Here is a 17981-nt window from a genome sequence, read left to right on the forward strand (position 1 = left end):
ATATAGTGCATTCAATTCCTGCACCTCCTAAGGTCCCTGAGCACAGAGTCAGGAGTAATCCCTGAGCATTGCAGCATGTGTCCCATTAAAAACAAAAAGCAGCTGGTAAGAGAAGGGGAAACAAAGACATATGTGTAGTGGGGTGCAGTCATATTCCTATGCCAGCTGTCTGCCAGCAGTGCCACCCACCCCAGTTCTGTACTCCTTCCTTGGGCTCCTCAGCAGGTCCATCCTTGGACACTTGGAAGCTAACCTGGTCTCCCAGGGCCTGGCAGCCGGCGCCTGGCACAGGAAGCTCTGAGCTGGGCTTGCATGGCTCTGGTGCATGGCACCTCATAATGCCAGGAAAGGGCTGGCGTGCCACGGCCCCGAGGCCTGGGGCCCAGAGCCTGCCAACGAGGCTGGGTACTCCTGGTGGCCTCGGGAAGCTGACCTGGGCAGGGACCTGGTCGTGTATTGAGAGGCAGACACAAGCGACAAGCAGGGTAAGGAGGAAGGGGGCTCTGGACAGATGGCAGGATGCAGGGCCCCATCTCTTGAGGGGAGAGTGCCAGCCCCAAGAGACCTGGAAACAAGGAGCTAGGAGGAGGCACATCTTTCTCTGGAGGGGGGGAAGACCCTGAGCTGAAGGGGGGCTGGAGGCTAGATCAAAGTGTGCAGGATCGGGAAGAACAGCCAGAACAGGGCCCAAGCTGGCCTGTCCCACAGATCCTGAAACAGAACCTCAGGCAGCCCTGGAAGCAGGAGGGAATGATCTGAGGACAGACAGAAAGGCATTTCAGCTGGCCATCGTGGGCCAAGGCGAGGGCTCATCGCCATGCAGGTGGCAGAGGCTGAGACGTGGCTGAGATCAAGGGAGACCGACACAAGGGGAGCATGCAGGGCCCAGCTCCTGAGCAGAACGCGGGCACCAAGAACAAGGTACTCGCTCCAGATCAGACCTTATCAAGTTCAAGACAGCAGGAGGTACACAATGATTGACAGGTCAGGACCACATCCCTGAACACCTCACTAGCAATGCTGAGGCACAAGCTCAGGAAGGACCAGGAGGGAACGGAATGCAGGTTGGCAGGCTCCCCTACCTCCATTTCCACCTGGAAATAGAAGGGAGGCTGCCTGGAAGACGTGGCTCATGGAATGGAAAAGTGAAGGGAAAGGGGATGAACCTGTCGTCTGAAGGATAGAGAGGATCCAGGGCAGGAAGAAACACATGAGCTACACAGTGATGCGAGAGGAGAAACAGGAAATGACCAATGGGCCAGAGTGACAGCAAAGCAGTAGGGCACTGCACATGGATGACCCAGGATGGACCTGGGTTCGATACTGGCATCCTATATGGTCCCCCGAGTTTGCCAGGAGTGATTTCTGAGCACAGAGCCAGGAGTACTGCCTGAGCACTGCCAAATATGTGCCAAAAACAAATAAAAAGGGGCTGAAGCATAGCACAGCTGGTAGGGAATTTGCATTGCAGGCAGTCAAGACAGGATCAATTCCCAACTCCATAAGGTCCCCTGAGCTTGCCTGGAGCAATTTCTGAGTACAGAGCCAGAGTAACCCCTGAGTACCGCTGGGTGTATCCTCCCCCTCAAAACAAACAAACAAACCAAAACAACCAAAAAAACTGCTCATAAGCAAAACAAACAAATGAAAGGCTTACAACTTATTAGCCTTGCTGGACCACTTAGTGAAGGCACCAACCACAGTGGCAACTTCTACCGTATCCTTCTCCTCGGCTGATCCACTTGCAATATTTAGGAGGGAAAAGCAGGTCACTGCTGTGAAATATAATGTCCCTACTCCTCACCTTTGACACCCTTAAAACACAAGTTCTGCTCTCCGTCAGCACCAATGGTATCGTCATTTCCTAAAAATAAAGCAAAGATAAGAAGAAGCTATTGATCATATCGACCATTTTTTTTTCCCTTTTAGGTCACACCTGGCAAGTGTTCAGGACTGGTTCTGAGCTCTGGAATTCCTCCTGATAGGACTTGGGGGACCATATGGGCTTCTAAGAATTGAACCTGGGTGGGACCTCATGCAAGGGCATATGCCTCACCTGAGGTACTACTGCTCTAGCCTCCATTGCATTAATTTGTAGGGAGCATCCACAGTGGTACTGGGTGGCAGACGGTGTGTAAGGTGGGAGAGACAGAGCCACTCTTTGTATTTCTCTATCTTGTAGTGCCTGGGAACAGGGCATATAGTGCTAAGTACTAAACTTAGGGCTTGCATGTGGTAGACAGGTGCTCTACCATAAGGCTTGTCCACAGCTCCCAAAATATATATTTTTTTAATTTTGAAAATTTATTTGGTTTTTGGGTCACACCTGACCAGCACTCAGGGGTTACTCCTGGCTCTATGCTCAGAAATTGCTCCTGGCAGGCTCGAGTGACCCATATGAGATGCCGAGATTCTAACCACCATCCTTCTGCATGCAAGGCCAAACACCTTACCTCCATGCTATCTCTCGGCCCCCACCAAATAAAATTTTTAAGGCTTAAAAAATCATCTTATTTAAACATAGTGGTTTACAAGTTTGTTATAACTATATGCCTAAAAGTGAACTCAGACCTCTCTTTAATGCCATACATAAAAGTCAAATAAAAATGGATATGAAAACCTTGATATCAGATCTGACACCATAAGGTAAATTGAGGAAAATGTGGGCAAAACATTTTGTGGCCACGAAAGCTAAAGGTATCTTCAAGGATGAAACAACACTGTCTAAACAAGTGGAAGCAAAGATAACACAAATGGGGGCTATATTATATTATAAGAAGCTTCTGCATCTCAAAGGAAACAGTGACTAGGATCCAAGACTACCATGGAATGGGGAGAAACTATTCACACCAATAAACATCTGATAAAGGTCAATATCTAAAAGTATAAGGTCCTGGGAAGAGTTTAGCAAGAAAATGGGATTAAGAGATGAAAAGACCATTTCCTCCAAGAAGAGATAGAGATGGCCAAAGGCACACAAATAATATTAAGACAAAACTTAAACACACACATACACGCATTCATATCGAATTCCCCATCTCAACATTTAGCACACAACTACAACAACCTAAGGATGCTTAGGGTCATCTCTACAGAGGGTGTGTGGTTTATTCTGTTGAAGCCACACCTGGTGGTGCTCAGGGTTTACTCCTGGCAGGCTCAGGGGACCATATGGGACACTTGGCATTGAACCTAGGTCGGTTGTGCCTCAAACCAAATGCCCTATCTAGTATGCTATCTATCCCTCTGCCTCCCAAGAGGGGTTTATGGTTTAAGTGGCTGAAACAGAGCAGGAGAAATAGTTGGTGTTTTACATTTTAGAGTGTTAGTTAATGGGGATTCAGTCCATGAAAATCCGTGCAATATACTTCTAACATGGGCCACTAAGATAAAACATAACAATGGTGGAGCCCAGATGATAGCAACAGTACAGAGGGTAGAGCTTTGTTGTCTTACACATGGGCTCAATCCTTGGCACCTCATATGGTCCCCCTAAGTCTACCAGGAGTAGGACTGCTCTGAGTGCAGAGCCAAGTATGTCTACAATAAGACAAAACAAAACAAAACAAAACAAAACACCCACTTGCCAAAGGAGACAATCACATAGTAACCCCAAAGTCCCCAATTATCCAGAAGGTTACTAATCGGAAATGAAAGGTTGGGCATTAGACCTTCTGACAGGGAGGCTCCCTCCACACCTGTTGGGTCACAGGGACAGTGATGGGACCCAGGCTTCGAGGCACAGAGGACAACTGCTAATCTGAGTCCTGCTTTCATTTCTTCTTGTGGTAGATAATTTCCCCCCTTTCTTTTCTTTTTTCTTCTTCTTTTCTTAGCTGAGCTTTCTCCAGCTCCTTTTAATCTTTGGAGCAGAGGACTTCGCACATGCACATGAAAAGTGCCAGCTGTCTGGCTGTGTTCTGTTAGCGGAAGAAACTCGCCAGAATGTACTGGGATCCCAGTGAGAAAGGGCGAAAACAACCCTGGCCTCCGCTTCCTGTGTCATGTGGCCCGAGTTCATAGAATAAACCCCTTGACCTGAAGGGCTGGTTAAATACAAACCAACTGGGAGGGAGGCCGGGGCCCAATATACTTTGGTGATGTTAAATTGGACACTTGGGAAACAAACTTAATGTTCTGCAGCTGGCCTTCCCGGATTTAAAACATGGAACTTCTGCAGCATTCGTGGGAGAGGGAAACGCTGGCTGGAAGTAACTCTGAACCGGGTGGCTTTTTTGAAGCACTGTTTTTTGAGGTTGTTTCCCACCTACGTGCACCCATTTTTATAAACTGGTTAACCAGGAGTCCGGCTGCAGGAAGGCTGGCATGTTTCTTTGTGGCTGGAATGCATCATGATCTTTCTTTGTTACTCCTTGAGACTCTTTTAGAGAGGGGATAGCGAGGGAAGATCACTTAACCAGGTGGCTAAAAATCCCCAACGGAATGAACATTTTTTTTTTTTTATCAAGTCACAGGAAAAAAAAAAAAAGATGCATTTGTCAATCTCATCTCTCCTGATCCCACATAAGGTGAACCCAAGTGTATGGAATGAGAAATGAGAGCAAGACCAAAGTAACTTTTGTGTGATGGTTCATGGCTTTCCTACTAAAAATGTGAACATAGGAAATGAATTGGAACGCAGGGAACCCTTTACAAAATTCCTCTTTTACATGAAATTTATTTGGACATCTATTTGCCTATAGAAAACAGGTTTCACAATGTATTAAGTCAGGAACTTAATTTTAATAAAAAGTAAACATATATATATTTTTGGTTTTTTGGGCCACACCCTGTGACGCTCAGGGTTACTCCTGGCTATAGCGCTCAGAAGTTGCTGCACCTTGGCAACATATGGGGACAATATGGGACGCCGGGGTGATCGAACTCGCTGGTCCGACCGAGGCTAGCGCAGGCAAGGCAGGCACCTTACCTCCCACGCCAACCGCCCGGCACCCCACATATATATATTTTTTGAAGGGTGCAGTTGGGAGGAGGCTTTGAGCCACACCCTGGCAGTCGCTCAGGCTTACTCCTGGCTCTGTGCTCAGGGAGCATTCCTTGCTGGGGCTTCAGGGGAGCGATATATAGTGCTGGAACTGCAAAGAGAGTGCCTTAACTTTGCAAAGGGAGTTCCTAAATCTTGAACTTAACCTTGCCTTAACCTGCAAGTGCCTTAACCTTGAACTATGCCTCCCGCCAGTAATAGAGTTAGTATCTTTTTTTCCTAAATGCCAACTTTTTTTTTTTATTATTATCTGAAACACAATTAGAGCCAAGAAGAACCTAGTTATACACAATGACTAAATACAATATAGGATTCTAGGTGAAATTCTGAAACAGAAAAAAAAATGTTACATTAAATTTGAGGTAGTCAAAGAGAAGTAGTACAATTGGTAAGTCATTTGTCTTGCATGTAGCCATCCCGGGCTCCATCCTTGGAGTCCCATATGGCCTCCATGATCTCTGAGTTTAGAACTAAGAGTAAGTCTTGGGTATCACTTGGTGTGCCCCCCAAATAAAAACAATACAAAACAAAAATCCCAAACAGGAAGTCTAAATAACGTATGGGCATTTATTATTTTTCATTTTTCTTTATTTATACATCTTGATTACATAAATGATTGTGATTAGGTTTCAGTCATGTAAAGAACACCCCCCCTTCACCAGTGCAACATTCCCACCACCAATGTCCCAAATCTCCCTCCATCCCACCTCACTCCCACCTGTACTCCAGACAGGCTTTCCAGTTCCCTCATTCATTCACATGATTATGGTAGTTCTCTGTGTAGTTATTTCTATAGCTGTACTCTTTGTGGTGAGCTTCATGAGGTGAGCTGGTGTTCCAGCCCTCCTCTCATTGTCTCTTAGGATTGTTACAAAAATGACTTTTATTTTTCTTAAAACCCATAGATGAGTGAGACTATTCTGCGTCTCTCCCTCTCCCTCTGACTTATTTCACTCAGCATGACAGATTCCATGTACATCCATGTATAGGAAAATTTCATGACTTCATCTCTCCTGATGGCTGCATAATATTCCATTGTGTATATGTATATGTACCATAGTTTCTTTAGCCATTCGTCTGTTGAAGGACATCTTGGTTGTTTCCAGAGCTTGGCTATTGTGAATAGTGCTGCAATAAATATAGGTGTAAAGGGTTTTTGTATTGTATTCTTGTGTTCTTAGGGTATATCCCTAGAAGTGGAATAGCTGGGTCAAATGGGAGCTCAATTTCCAGATTTTGGAGGAATCTCCATATCATTTTCCATAGAGGTTGGACTAGACGGCATTCCCACCAGCAGTGGATAATATTTGCCATTGGCTTGTGGTAGATGGCTTCAACTATATTGAGAAAGGTTCCTTCCATTCCCATCTTGCTGAGAGTTTTGATCAAATGCTTTCTCTGCGTCTATTGATATGATCATATGATTTTTATTTTTCTTGTTGTTGATGTTGTGTATGATGTTGATAGATTTACAGATGTTAAACCATCCTTGCATTCCTGGGATGAAACCTACTTGGTCGTAGTGTATGATCTTCTTGATGATGCATTAGATCCTATTTGCCAGGATTTTGTTGAAGATCTTTGCATCAGCATTCATCAGGGATATTGGTCTGTAATTTTCTTTTTTTGGCAGTGTCTCTGGTATTAAGGTGATGTTGGCTTCATAAAAGCTGTTTGGGAGTGTTCCTGTTTTTTCAATTTCATGGAAGAGCTTGGCTAGGATTGGTAGTAGCTCCTCTTGAAAGATTTTTAAAAATTCATTAGGCAATCCATCTTGGCCTGGGCTTTTCTTTTTGGGCAGATATTTGATTACAGTTTCAATTTCCTCAGTAGTGATGGGGGTGTTTAGATATGCTACATCCTCCTTACTTAAATGTGGAAGGTTATGTGTCCAAGAATTTTTCCATTTCTTCTAGGTTCTCATATTTAGTAGCATAAAGTTTCTTAAAGTAGTCTCTGATTACCCTTTGGATCTCTGCAATATTTGTCATGTTCTCCCCCTTTTCTTTTCTAATACGGGTTATCAGATTTCTCTTTCTCTCTTTCTTTGTGAGTTTTGCCAATGGTCTATCAATCTTGTTTATTTTTTCAAAGAACCAACTTCTGCTTTCGTTGATCTTTCAGATTGTTTTTTGGTTTTCCACTTCATTGAGTTCTGCTTTCAGCTTTGTTATTTCCTTCTGTCTCCTTATTTTTGGTTCCTTTTGTTAGTCATTTTCTAATTTTTTGAGCTGCGTCATTAAGTTATTCAGGTATGCCCATTCTTCCTTCCTGATGTGTGCCTGTAGAGCTATAAATTTTCCTCTCAGGACCGCTTTTGCTGTGTCCCATAGATTCTGGCAGTTTGTGTCTTCATTATCATTTGTTTCCAGGAAAGTTTTGATTTCCTTTTTGATTTCATCTCGGACCCACTGGTTGTTCAGTAGCAGGGTGTTTAATTTCCAATTGTTAAAGTTTTTCTTCTATGTGGCTTTGTAGTTCACAACTAATTTCAGAGCCTTGTGGTCAGCAAAGGTAGCCTGCAAGATTTCTATCCTCTTGATTTTATGGAGGTATGTTTTATGTGTCAGCATGTAGTCTATTCTGGAGAATGACCCATGTACATTGGAGAAGAATGTGTATCCAGGTTTTTTGGGATGGAGTGTCCTGTATATATCTATTAATCCTCTTTCTTCCATAACTCTTTTCAGGGCTAGTATGTTTTTGTTGGGTTTCAATCTGGTTGACCTATCAAGTGTTGATAGGGCCGTGTTGAGGTCTCCACAATTATTGTGTTATTATTGATTTCTTCTTTCAGATTTGTCAGTAATTGTATTAGATAATTTGCTGGTCTCTCATTGGGTGCATATGTTTAATAGTCTGACTTCTTCCTGTTGCACATATCCCTTGATTAGTACATAGTGTCCATCTTTGTCCCTTACCACTTTTCTGAGTATAAAGTTGGTGTCATCAGATATTAATATGGCCACCCCCGCTTTTTTGAGGGTGTTGTTTGCTTGGATGATTTTCCTCCAGCCTTTGATTTTGAGTCTATGTTTATTATGACTATTCAGATGTGTTTCTTGTAGGCAGCAGAAGGTTGGATTCATCTTTTTGACCCAGTTTGCCACTCTGTGTCTTTTAATTGGTGAATTTAGTCCATTGGCATTGAGGGAGATGATTGTCATAGGATTTAATGTCATCTTTGTAGATAAGTTTGCTGTGTTTGTTGGTCTCTCTTGTCTTAGAGTAGACCTGTCAGTTTTTCCTTTAAGGCTGGTTTATCATCTGTGAAGTTTCTGAGCTGTTGTTTATCCATGAAGCTATGTATTCTTCCTTCAAACCTGAACATGAGTTGGATTGGGTGCAGTATTCTCAGTGAGGCATTCATTTCATTCAGTTTTGTCACAATATCCCACCACTGTCTTCTGACCTTGAGAGTTTCTTGTGACATGTAAGTCTTAGGGATCCTCCTTTGAATGTAATTTCCATTTTTGATCTTGCTGCTTTCAGTATTCTATCTCTATCTATGGGATTTGTCATTGTAATGAGGATGTGTATTGGGATGTTTTTCTTTGGGTATCTTTTAGCTGGTACTCTTTGGGTATCCAGGATTTGATTGCATGTAGTCTTTAACTCTGGGAGTATCTCTTTGATGATGTCTTTGACATCCTTCCTGGGTTTCTGTTGAGTTTATCAAAGACTTCTATTTTCATCTGTTTGCATTCCTTGAGTACTTTTTCCATTGCCTGTTCATTTGTCTTAAGGTTCTTTTCCAATTTCTTCTGTTGTGTTGAGTTTTTCTGCATCACATCTTCCAGTACTCTGATTCTCTCCTCAGCTGCTGATACCCTGTTTGCGAGGCTATCCATTGAGGTTTTCAGTTGAGCATCTGTGTTTTTCAGATCCGTTATTTCAGTTTGGAGTTTTCTGATTTCTGTCTTTGTGTTCTGTTCAGATCGATCTATGCTTTTTTGGAGTTCTACGAACATCTTCCATATTTCTATTCTAAACTCCTTATCTGAGAGGTTAATCAGGTGGTTGGAATTTATTAGGTCATCCGAGCTTTCGTCTTCATTCTCTGTGGATGGTGTTTGCCTGCGAGGTTTCCCCATTGTCACGCTTGTAGTGTGGTTTTTCCTGCGTGTTGTGGTGGGGTTCATTGATTAGAAAGAGTGCGTGGCCGTGAACCGAAGCAGCCACGCTCTTCTGCTGCCTCTAGTTGACAGTCCTCAGAGTGAACAAAGGCACAGCAGGGCGGAGCCTCCACAGGCCAGAGACCTCAGCTTATTGGACAGCGACCCCCGCAGCCAGAATGTACTTACTGGGCAGCTTCAAAATGCAGTTTTTTGGGGGTGCGCTCCCTAGGCCTCTGAGGAAATCTTCAGGGATTCAGAAACACAGGCAGATAGGCGCAGAGGAAGTTTCCCTTGAAGTCCTCAGAGTCTAGAGGTAGTATCTTATACTGCATTTGCACACATCTTTTACTTTGGGAAACCATGTTCAGAAACAATGACCAAAATTCTTTCTGACACTCACAATTTCCTGGTCAGTCAGCCACTTTGTTCTCTGAAAACATGCCTTAGAAACAAGCAGGTACTGAGTGGCTGCTGTGGGCCCTTCCCAGTAGGCTCATTGCTGCCTCTTTCAGAGGTTCTAGCTTGCACACATTCATTTCAAGGATTCTATGTTCCTCCAAACTATTTTAAGTTGGGTTTTACAATCTTTGTATTATTTCTATGATTATACCCTCTGACCACTATTTTTTTTTTTTTTGGTGACTTAGGGAAGAAAGCAAAGAGTCGTAAATGATCACAGCATGTTTTGACTATAGAAGGTCCAAATGTGTATTACCCAGCATATTTGAGAAAATGTTCAATTGAAGCTGATGTCTTCCTATCACACGCCACCACCATCTATGAATGTTTAAGCAGAGAATGCGAACAAAAGCGACGTGGAAATTACATGCACCCAAAGTGAATCCCATATGCACCACTTGTAAGTGTGGAGGCAACGTTCAGGCTCCTTGAGACAAAATGGGAAGAGAAAGAAGTTTTAAAAGTTGGGGCATCTATATGCCTTAGCTGGAGCTAAAAATAACGTTCATTTTTTTAGTTTTATCTATGATAGGAAAAAAAAATCACGTAATTCCTGAGCATAAAGGCTTAAGGATTATTCATTGTTATTCATTGTGCCATTCAACTCTATTAATGAGAGAAGAGATGCAAAGATTAATTAGTAAAAAAAAAAAAAAACATGCTTTAAAATGTAAAGCTGCTGAGAAGGGAATAGCACAGTAGGGAGGGCACTTGCATTGCATGCAGTCAAATCAGGTTTGATCCTCTGCATCCCATATAATTCCCCAAGCACCAGCAGAAGTGATTCCTGAGTGCAGAACCAGGAGAAACCCTGAGCATAATGGGTGTGGCTCAAAACCAAAAAAACAACAACAACAACATCAACAACAACAACAACAAAACAAGCATGGTAGGAAACTTGCTGCAAAGAACAGTGAGTGCAGTTAGGGTAGAGAAGAGTCCACTAAGACAATGATAGTTGAAATTGATCACTGTGGACAAGAATTTTGTGCTGAAAGGGGACTAAGTGACATGGCACCCCTTCATTAACAATGGTGCACACCATTGTCAGAAAGGGAAACGAGTGAGACAGAGTGAGAGTGAGAGTGTGTGAGAGAGAGAAAGAAAGAGAGAGAGAAGCAAAATGCCTGCTCCAAAGACAGGAGGGGGTGGGTGGGAGGGAAACGGGGACACTGTTGGTAAGAAAAGTGCACTGGTGAAAGGTGGTGTACATTCTATGACTGAAACCCAACTATGAACCATTTTGTAACCAGCTTGCTTAAATAAAGCAATAAAAAAGTAAAGCTTATCGTGATTAATTTATAATAGGAGGGTTAATATATTCATAGCATGGTATTTCTCTTTCTTCCTTCTCCTTTCCTCCCTCCCTCCCTCCTTTCATTTTCTTTCTCTTCCTTCCTTCCTTCCTTCCTTCCTTCCTTCCTTCCTTCCTTCCTTCCTTCCTTCCTTCCTTCCTTCCTTCCTTCCTTCCTTCCTTCCTTTCTCTCTCTCTTTCTCTCTCCCTTCTCTTTCTTTCTTTCTTTCTTTCTTTCTTTCTTTCTTTCTTTCTTTCTTTCTTTCTTTCTTTCTTTCTTTCTTTCTTTCTTTCTTTCTTTCTTTCTTTCTTTCTTTCTTTCTTTCTTTCTTTCTTTCTCTCTTTCTCTCTCTCTCTCTCTCTCTCTCTCTCTCTCTCCTTCCTTTCTTCCTTCCTCCCTCCCTCTCTCCCTCCCTCCCATTTCTGGACCACACCTGGGTCTGTGCTCAGGGGCTATGTCAGCCAGTGCCCATATTTGAGCCCAGGTGCAGTCACACCCCAAACTTTCCAGCCCACCTGATGTCATCCCTCCCTGCCTGTTCACCTCTGACATCTCATGCACCAGCAAGAGCGGAATGCTGATTGTGGTGATGTCATGGCTGCAGCAAGTCTTGAGTATATTCCGAAGTCCCATGATGGCCGGATCACGGGCAGTGATGTTTCCTGATTTCACGTTGTCGTCCACACAAAGATGAAAGGCGACGTGGATTTCTGAGAGGTTCGAATGGCGTGTGATGTAGAACTCTCCTGCGAAGAACACATACCAGTCTAAATTTCAAACACGTATGTAGGTCACATATAACGATGGGCTTCATAAATAACTGCATGGGAGAATCCACACGTTGAAGCTTCTAGATACAGCAGGAACCACATGTGGGTGCAGGAAGTAGATATGGTTTTACTACACCTTCATCCTTGGGAAGAAGGTGATGAAATTAAGAAGGGAACCAATTTTGCCCTATGTTAGTGAACTGATCTGAAAAGATCACCAAGTAATAAGAACAGCACTTAAAATACTCATTGTCTCAAGTTATAGCCAAGTAATAATCGCAGTACTATTCTGTGCTTCTGTGCTCAAATTACCTCCTTCATCCAAACAGGATTAATCTGAACGGGATTAAACCAAACATGGTGTTGCCTGATTCAACTCTACTATATCCTCTGCTGGCTCTTTCCCATTTGCACTAATAGAACCCACCTTTGTAAAGTTACTTAATTCAGACAGAAACATCAAAGTTCCCCATAATTTTGTTTCCTTGGGGCCAGAGCCATTCATAGCACAGAACTAGGGTGTTTGCCTTGCATGTGGTAGACCCAGGCATCCCATATGGTTCCCTGAGACTGCCAGGTGTGGCCCAAAAAACAAAACAAAACAAAAAAAAACAAACAAAAAAATAAATAAAATAAAAATAAAAAAGTTGTTCCCTCAAAGGCCTCGTCCCCCATGTTGCTGTCACCAACTATTTGTCAGTGTGTGCAGCTAACCAGAGTGCTCCGTTCTGGTCAGTAACAAAAATACTAAAATCAACCAGACAGAGAAAATATAATGAGGAAACGTCCTGAGAACAGTAGTTATGACTTCCCCAGAGGCCATTAAAAACACAGGTTTGCTTACTCAGAGACCTAAAAGGGTGTGTGAGACAATAGCCTCTGTACCCAATAGACTGGAATGTTCTGGAGTGCCCTAGTGATGGCTCAGGGGGTTGGAAGTTATTGCATTAAAAAAAAAAAGGGCTATTGTCCAGGAAGTAATGAAACGGGGGATTTAGTGACCCATTAGGTACTTCTAATCCCCCACTGGCACTCCGTAGTTCAACCCCAGATAACTTACCTTCTTGGCCTATTTTATCCATAAATAAAATGGGAATCGTGAGCTGGCAGGATAATTTTGCTCATATGATATAGCAGATAAAGAACAGAAGGGGTGTTTAGATGATCTGGTCTCTAGAGCTAGTTGGCTGAGTGATTTTTGAGCAAATTAAATGCAGCCTATTGAGCCTCTGATACAAAAAAAATCCAGGGCCTGACTGCTTCTCAATGAGGGTGAAAACAAGATGGCAGACAATATATTATTTAGATTACCAACTACATCTACATATAAACACAACTTTCCCCTCACTCCTTTGTCATCTAAAAGAATTTATGATTTGGGTCTTCTTTCATCTCCTAAAAATTTCTGGCCAGTGTAGGAATTCTTTAAGTGAAAATTCAGATTTATCAGCATATATAATGGAATGGTTTTCTTTTCCTTTTTCAGTGCACACTTATGAAAATAACTGCTTGATTTGGTGGGAGTAATGAGATACTTTTGATAGCATTTTCCTCTAAAAAGAAGCAAAGAAGGAAATCAATATACCAACAAGGAGTGGATATTTTTTTCCTCTTTTATTACATATCCATTATGCCTTTAGTACTGAGCCAAAAAATCATTTTGACACATCGAAACAGATGCCCATTGCTCAGGAATAAATAAGATGGGACCTTTTTTCTGGGTCTGCTTTTGGTTTTTTGTTTTTGGGTCACACCTGGGGGTGCTCAGGGGTTATGCCTGGATATATATGCATGTGGAAATCCTCCTGGTGATGCTCAGGGACCAAATGGGATGCCAAGGATCAAATCCAGATTGGTTGTGTGCAGGGCAAATGCTGTCCCCTCTGTGCTATCACTTTGGTTCAGATGGGCACCTTTTAAGAAAGCCACAAAATAGAGAAAATGTGAATTATGGATCTTTGGAGAGAAACAGAATCAATCCTTCCATGAGGAAAGTATTTTTAGAGGGAGAGGAGTGTTTCCAGGTCCACAAAGGAAAGGAAACAGCATGTGGTGAAGTGATCCCGCCTATGACAATCCCCAATAAGGTTAGAGGGTTGAGGGCAGGAGGTGATGACCACAAGCTCAGTGATTTCCACTGACAAGAGAGGCTAGAAATGGGAATGTGATGTGCTTAATTGGCATTTGAACTAACTACAAGAGGAAGATGTGGGGGGAGGAAGTGTGAGAAAACAACCCTGGTTATTTATGAAACAGAAAAGCCATTTGCTTGATGTTCTTTCTACTTACAAATAGAGAAGTCTATTTTGTTTTTAGGGCCTCTCATCGGATGTATCATATCAAACACAAATTATCACCGGAAGAATTTCAATCTGGGAGAGGGTCAAGAGAGTGAACTTATGACTGAAACCCAACTACAATCATCTGTAATCAAGGTGTTTAAATAAAGATATTAAAAAAAATAAAAAGAGAGAGTGAACTTCCAGATGCTCAAGAACAACTTCCAGGTCAATAAAGGACATTTCAGTCATGGCAAGGAAGAGATATTCAAAACTAAATGACTACCATCCTTTCTGCAAGTTCACCTGTTTGAGTCTCTCTGGACACTTCTTACTATTCCAGAGTCAAAATGATTTCCCAGCTCAGTACTAAAGGCACAATGAAGATGTAATCAAAGAGGAAATCTGAAATAGTAAATCATAAGAGAACTTAAGCAATGGCCTGAGTAAATTTGATTTTAGGGACAGAGGGTGGTGGTGAAAAGTTCATCTCAGAGTAAAAGTTTAAATTTCAGGGCCTGGGAGATGGTGCAGGGCAAAAGTGCACTGACCTTGTAAGCACAAGGTAGTGAGTTGGATCCCACATGCACCATAGAAAGCCCAGGGAAATCTGTTTTTGGGAACCCCTGTGCTGTGAGAGTGTGGTCAGATGTGTGAGCCCAGAGGAGCACATGTCTGAGCACCCCAGTGCCCCCCAGTGAGCATTGTAAACAGAATGTGCTATCCTGCAACAAGATGACTGTGATTCCAAGTGTAAGAACAGCAAGCATATGTGGAACTGCCAGCAAGCACTAGTGACCCAGCATAGGACCATTACACCTGCCATCTTAGCAGCAACAACAAAAGAAGAAGCATTTGTGTGGAGGGAGGGGAAGGATTTAAATTGCTGGACATCTGTGATGGGTACTACAAATGATACAAACATTAAAAAGATGATATACTACGAAAAAAAAAGATGATAGACTGAAGAGACCAGAGAGATAGTACGGTGGGTAAGGCACTTGTCTTGCACTTGGCCCACTCAGGTTCAGTCTCTGGCATTCCATATGGTTCCCCAGCACCACCAGAAGTGATCCCTCCTGAGTGCAGAGCCAGGAGTAAGCCCTGAGTAATGCTGGGTGTGGCCCAGAAATCAAAAATTAAAAAAAAAAATCCGGAAAAGTCTTTTATTTTAAGAGCTCGTGGAACTGGGTGATAGTACAGTCGTTAGGGTACATGACTGGCAAACACCTGACTTAGATTCAATTACCAGTATCAGTTGCCCCCCCCCCCCCAAAAAAAAAGAATCACTGGTGCAGCTCTGGAGACATTCAGAGCTGCTAGAGTGACCTGGACCTCTGTGGGGTCACAGGTCCACAGAATCCTGGCACTGAATGCTGGTTCAGTTGGCAAAGAATTAAAGTGGGAGACTTAGGCCTTCTGGACATTGCTTGGAGTTCCCCCCAGTCTCTTAAAAAAAAAAAGCCTCCTGTTTCAAATCTATCCATGTTCCATGTAGTATATGATAAGAAAAGCCACATTTGAAATAAAAACAACACTTACCGGGTAAAATGTTTAAATAGTTTCTATCAGCATTTTTAGTCTTATCATCACTGCCTTCATTTCGGCTTCCAGAATCTATTAATGAGACAGTGCATAACAACATGAGAATAGGTTGAAACTACGACCAAGCCCCAAACAACTACAACACTGAACATTCTTTCATATCGGGGAGGGGCAATGCTTAGGATTTACTACTGGCTCTGCGCTCAGATATCACTCTCATGGTGGTGCTTAGGGGACCTTAAAAAATATCAATGGTCCCATATGGCTACATGCAAGGCAGATGTCCTTCCTGCCAGACTACTGCTCTGGCACCCTAGCATTGGTCATTTTAACACCTACTTCAATAGATGGTCTCATTCAATTCCTACCAATCTGCCATAGCCATAACCTGATGAGGCAAGTCCTATTCTACATGATAATATGATGAGAAAACAGAGGCTTTGATAGATTAGCTGAACCAAGGACAGGCAGATAAATGGTGGAACCACATCTCAATTCCATATATGCTAATTAGACTTCACATTCTACTCTTTTTTGTTGTTGTTGTTGATTTTTAGTTGTGGTTGTTTTGTAATGTTTTGTTATGCCATGCCATACCTGGAAATGTTCAAGGATTACACTTGGCTCTGCATTCAGGAATTACTCCCAGGATGCTGGGGATTGAACCTGGGTCAGCCACACGCAAGGAAGCGCCCTACCCATTGTACTATCTCTCAGGTCCCAGACTCTACAGCCATAACCACATGAGCCTCGCCAATACAGAGTATTTCATCTGTGAGGTTTGGGGCACTAGGTTAACTCGATGTAAAAATACCTTCATTCAAGAGCTGTCGAGTGGCCATTTTTATTTTTAGTATCTGAGTCACTGCTATCGACTTCACATGTTCAGGGCTAGAAGCAAATGGTCTGCAGCACCAAGAGTCACGTGCTATTAGTTAATTCCTGAAAGTTCTAACATCTTTTGTGGTGCTACCTAAAATTGATTTCAAATAGACATGAGTCTTGGTTACTCAATACTTTCTTCTTTCTAGGTAATAGGATATTACTTAACATTGCATCACAATTGGTCATTATTACATGATTATGAATGCATATGAATTTTTGTGTTTAAGGTTCACTCCTGGCTCTGTGCTGAAGGATCACTCTCTTTTTTTTTTGGTTTTTGGGTCACACCAGGCAGCGCTCAGGGGTTCCTCCTGGCTCCAGGCTCAGAAATCGCTCCTGGCAGGCTCGGGGGACCATATGGGATGCTGGGATTTGAACCAATGACCTTCTGCATGCAAGGCAAACACCTCGCCTCCATGCTCTCTTTGGCCCGAGGGATCACTCTTGGTGGGCTCAGGGGAACTTATGGGGTCCTGGGAATCAAACCCACGCCAGCTGTGGCCGATGCACATTCCTTACCTGTTGTTCTATCTTTCTGACCCTAAATTATTTTATATAACAATACATATTTAAAAATACAAGATACTTATACATTTTATAAGAATTATATTAAGTGGGGGCTGGAATGATAGCAGAGCGAGTAGGGCATTTGCCTTGAATATGGCTGACCTGAGTTCAGGTCATTCCATGTGGTCTCCCCGAGACTGGTAGGAGTCATTTTTGAGTGCAAAACCAGGATTAATTCCTGAGCACTGCTGGGTATGGCCCCACCCCTCAAAAAAATCTGTCAAGGGGAGGACTGATGGGTAGGGAACTTGACTTGTATGCGGCCAATCCAGGTTCGAGCCCCAGCATCCCATATGGTTCCCTGAATCCACCAGGAGTGATTCCTGAGTGCAGCTCCAGGAATAACTCCTTAGCACTGCTAGGTGTGGACCTCCCAAAAAGAATTCTATCAAAACTAAAAAACATATACAATAAATGTTATCATTCAAACTGGATATTATTAAAAGGCTATATTTTTATTCACTGCACATAATAGACATATATATTACTTATCATCTACAAGAAACTACATTGGAAGATTGTCAGCATCAGAAAGTCAGAATTTGGAGAATATGGCACCTTTCAAGTTATTCTGAATAAAAAGAAAACTCAGCAATTTTACATGGTGGCTACTCTGACGAACTGTTAATACCTCAACTTAGCTGGTAAATACTTATGTTCTGCCCACATACATGGGAGAGAGACAGAGTGAAGAGGGTCTGATCTGTGTTGCCAGAGTCCATATGTTAAATGACAGCATGTGTTTCTGATGGAGAGCCATGACAGCTTTCCCGAAATGCCTGATCACAGTACAGAAACCAGAACAATAAGGAGTCTAATCTTGTTCATATGAGCCTGAATAAACAATCCCAATGATGTAAGCAAAGAAGAACATTTCATTGTCCATTTTCCCCCTTTGATGTTTTAGTGGTAACATCTTGTGCTACAAGCAAGATGTTGGTATTTTGCATGTGTCCATTTTAAAAAATATGTATGTAAAATGCACAAACTATACTTGTTTTGGCTTTTTTTTTTGGTTACAAGCAGTAGAACTCTAAAGATGCCAATACCAAAATTCT

General features: G+C 42.6%; 1 protein-coding gene across 1 annotated transcript in view; it reads right to left on the reverse strand.

The window, feature by feature from the left end:
- Positions 1-642: 642 nt before the first annotated feature.
- C4H12orf4 (chromosome 4 C12orf4 homolog) overlaps positions 643-17981 on the reverse strand; it is a 41378-nt gene continuing 24039 nt past the window's right edge. Inside the window, exons 10-14 of the mRNA XM_049772484.1 lie at positions 15469-15543; positions 11421-11623; positions 1805-1864; positions 1083-1215; positions 643-941 (exon numbers count right to left, since the gene is read on the reverse strand). Of these exons, the coding sequence (XP_049628441.1) occupies positions 643-941; positions 1083-1215; positions 1805-1864; positions 11421-11623; positions 15469-15543 (770 nt within the window). The remainder of the gene's footprint in view (positions 942-1082; positions 1216-1804; positions 1865-11420; positions 11624-15468; positions 15544-17981) is intronic.

The sequence above is a fragment of the Suncus etruscus genome, chromosome 4 (genome assembly GCF_024139225.1).
Source record: "Suncus etruscus isolate mSunEtr1 chromosome 4, mSunEtr1.pri.cur, whole genome shotgun sequence".
In the NCBI taxonomy this organism is placed as follows: Eukaryota; Metazoa; Chordata; class Mammalia; order Eulipotyphla; family Soricidae; genus Suncus; species Suncus etruscus.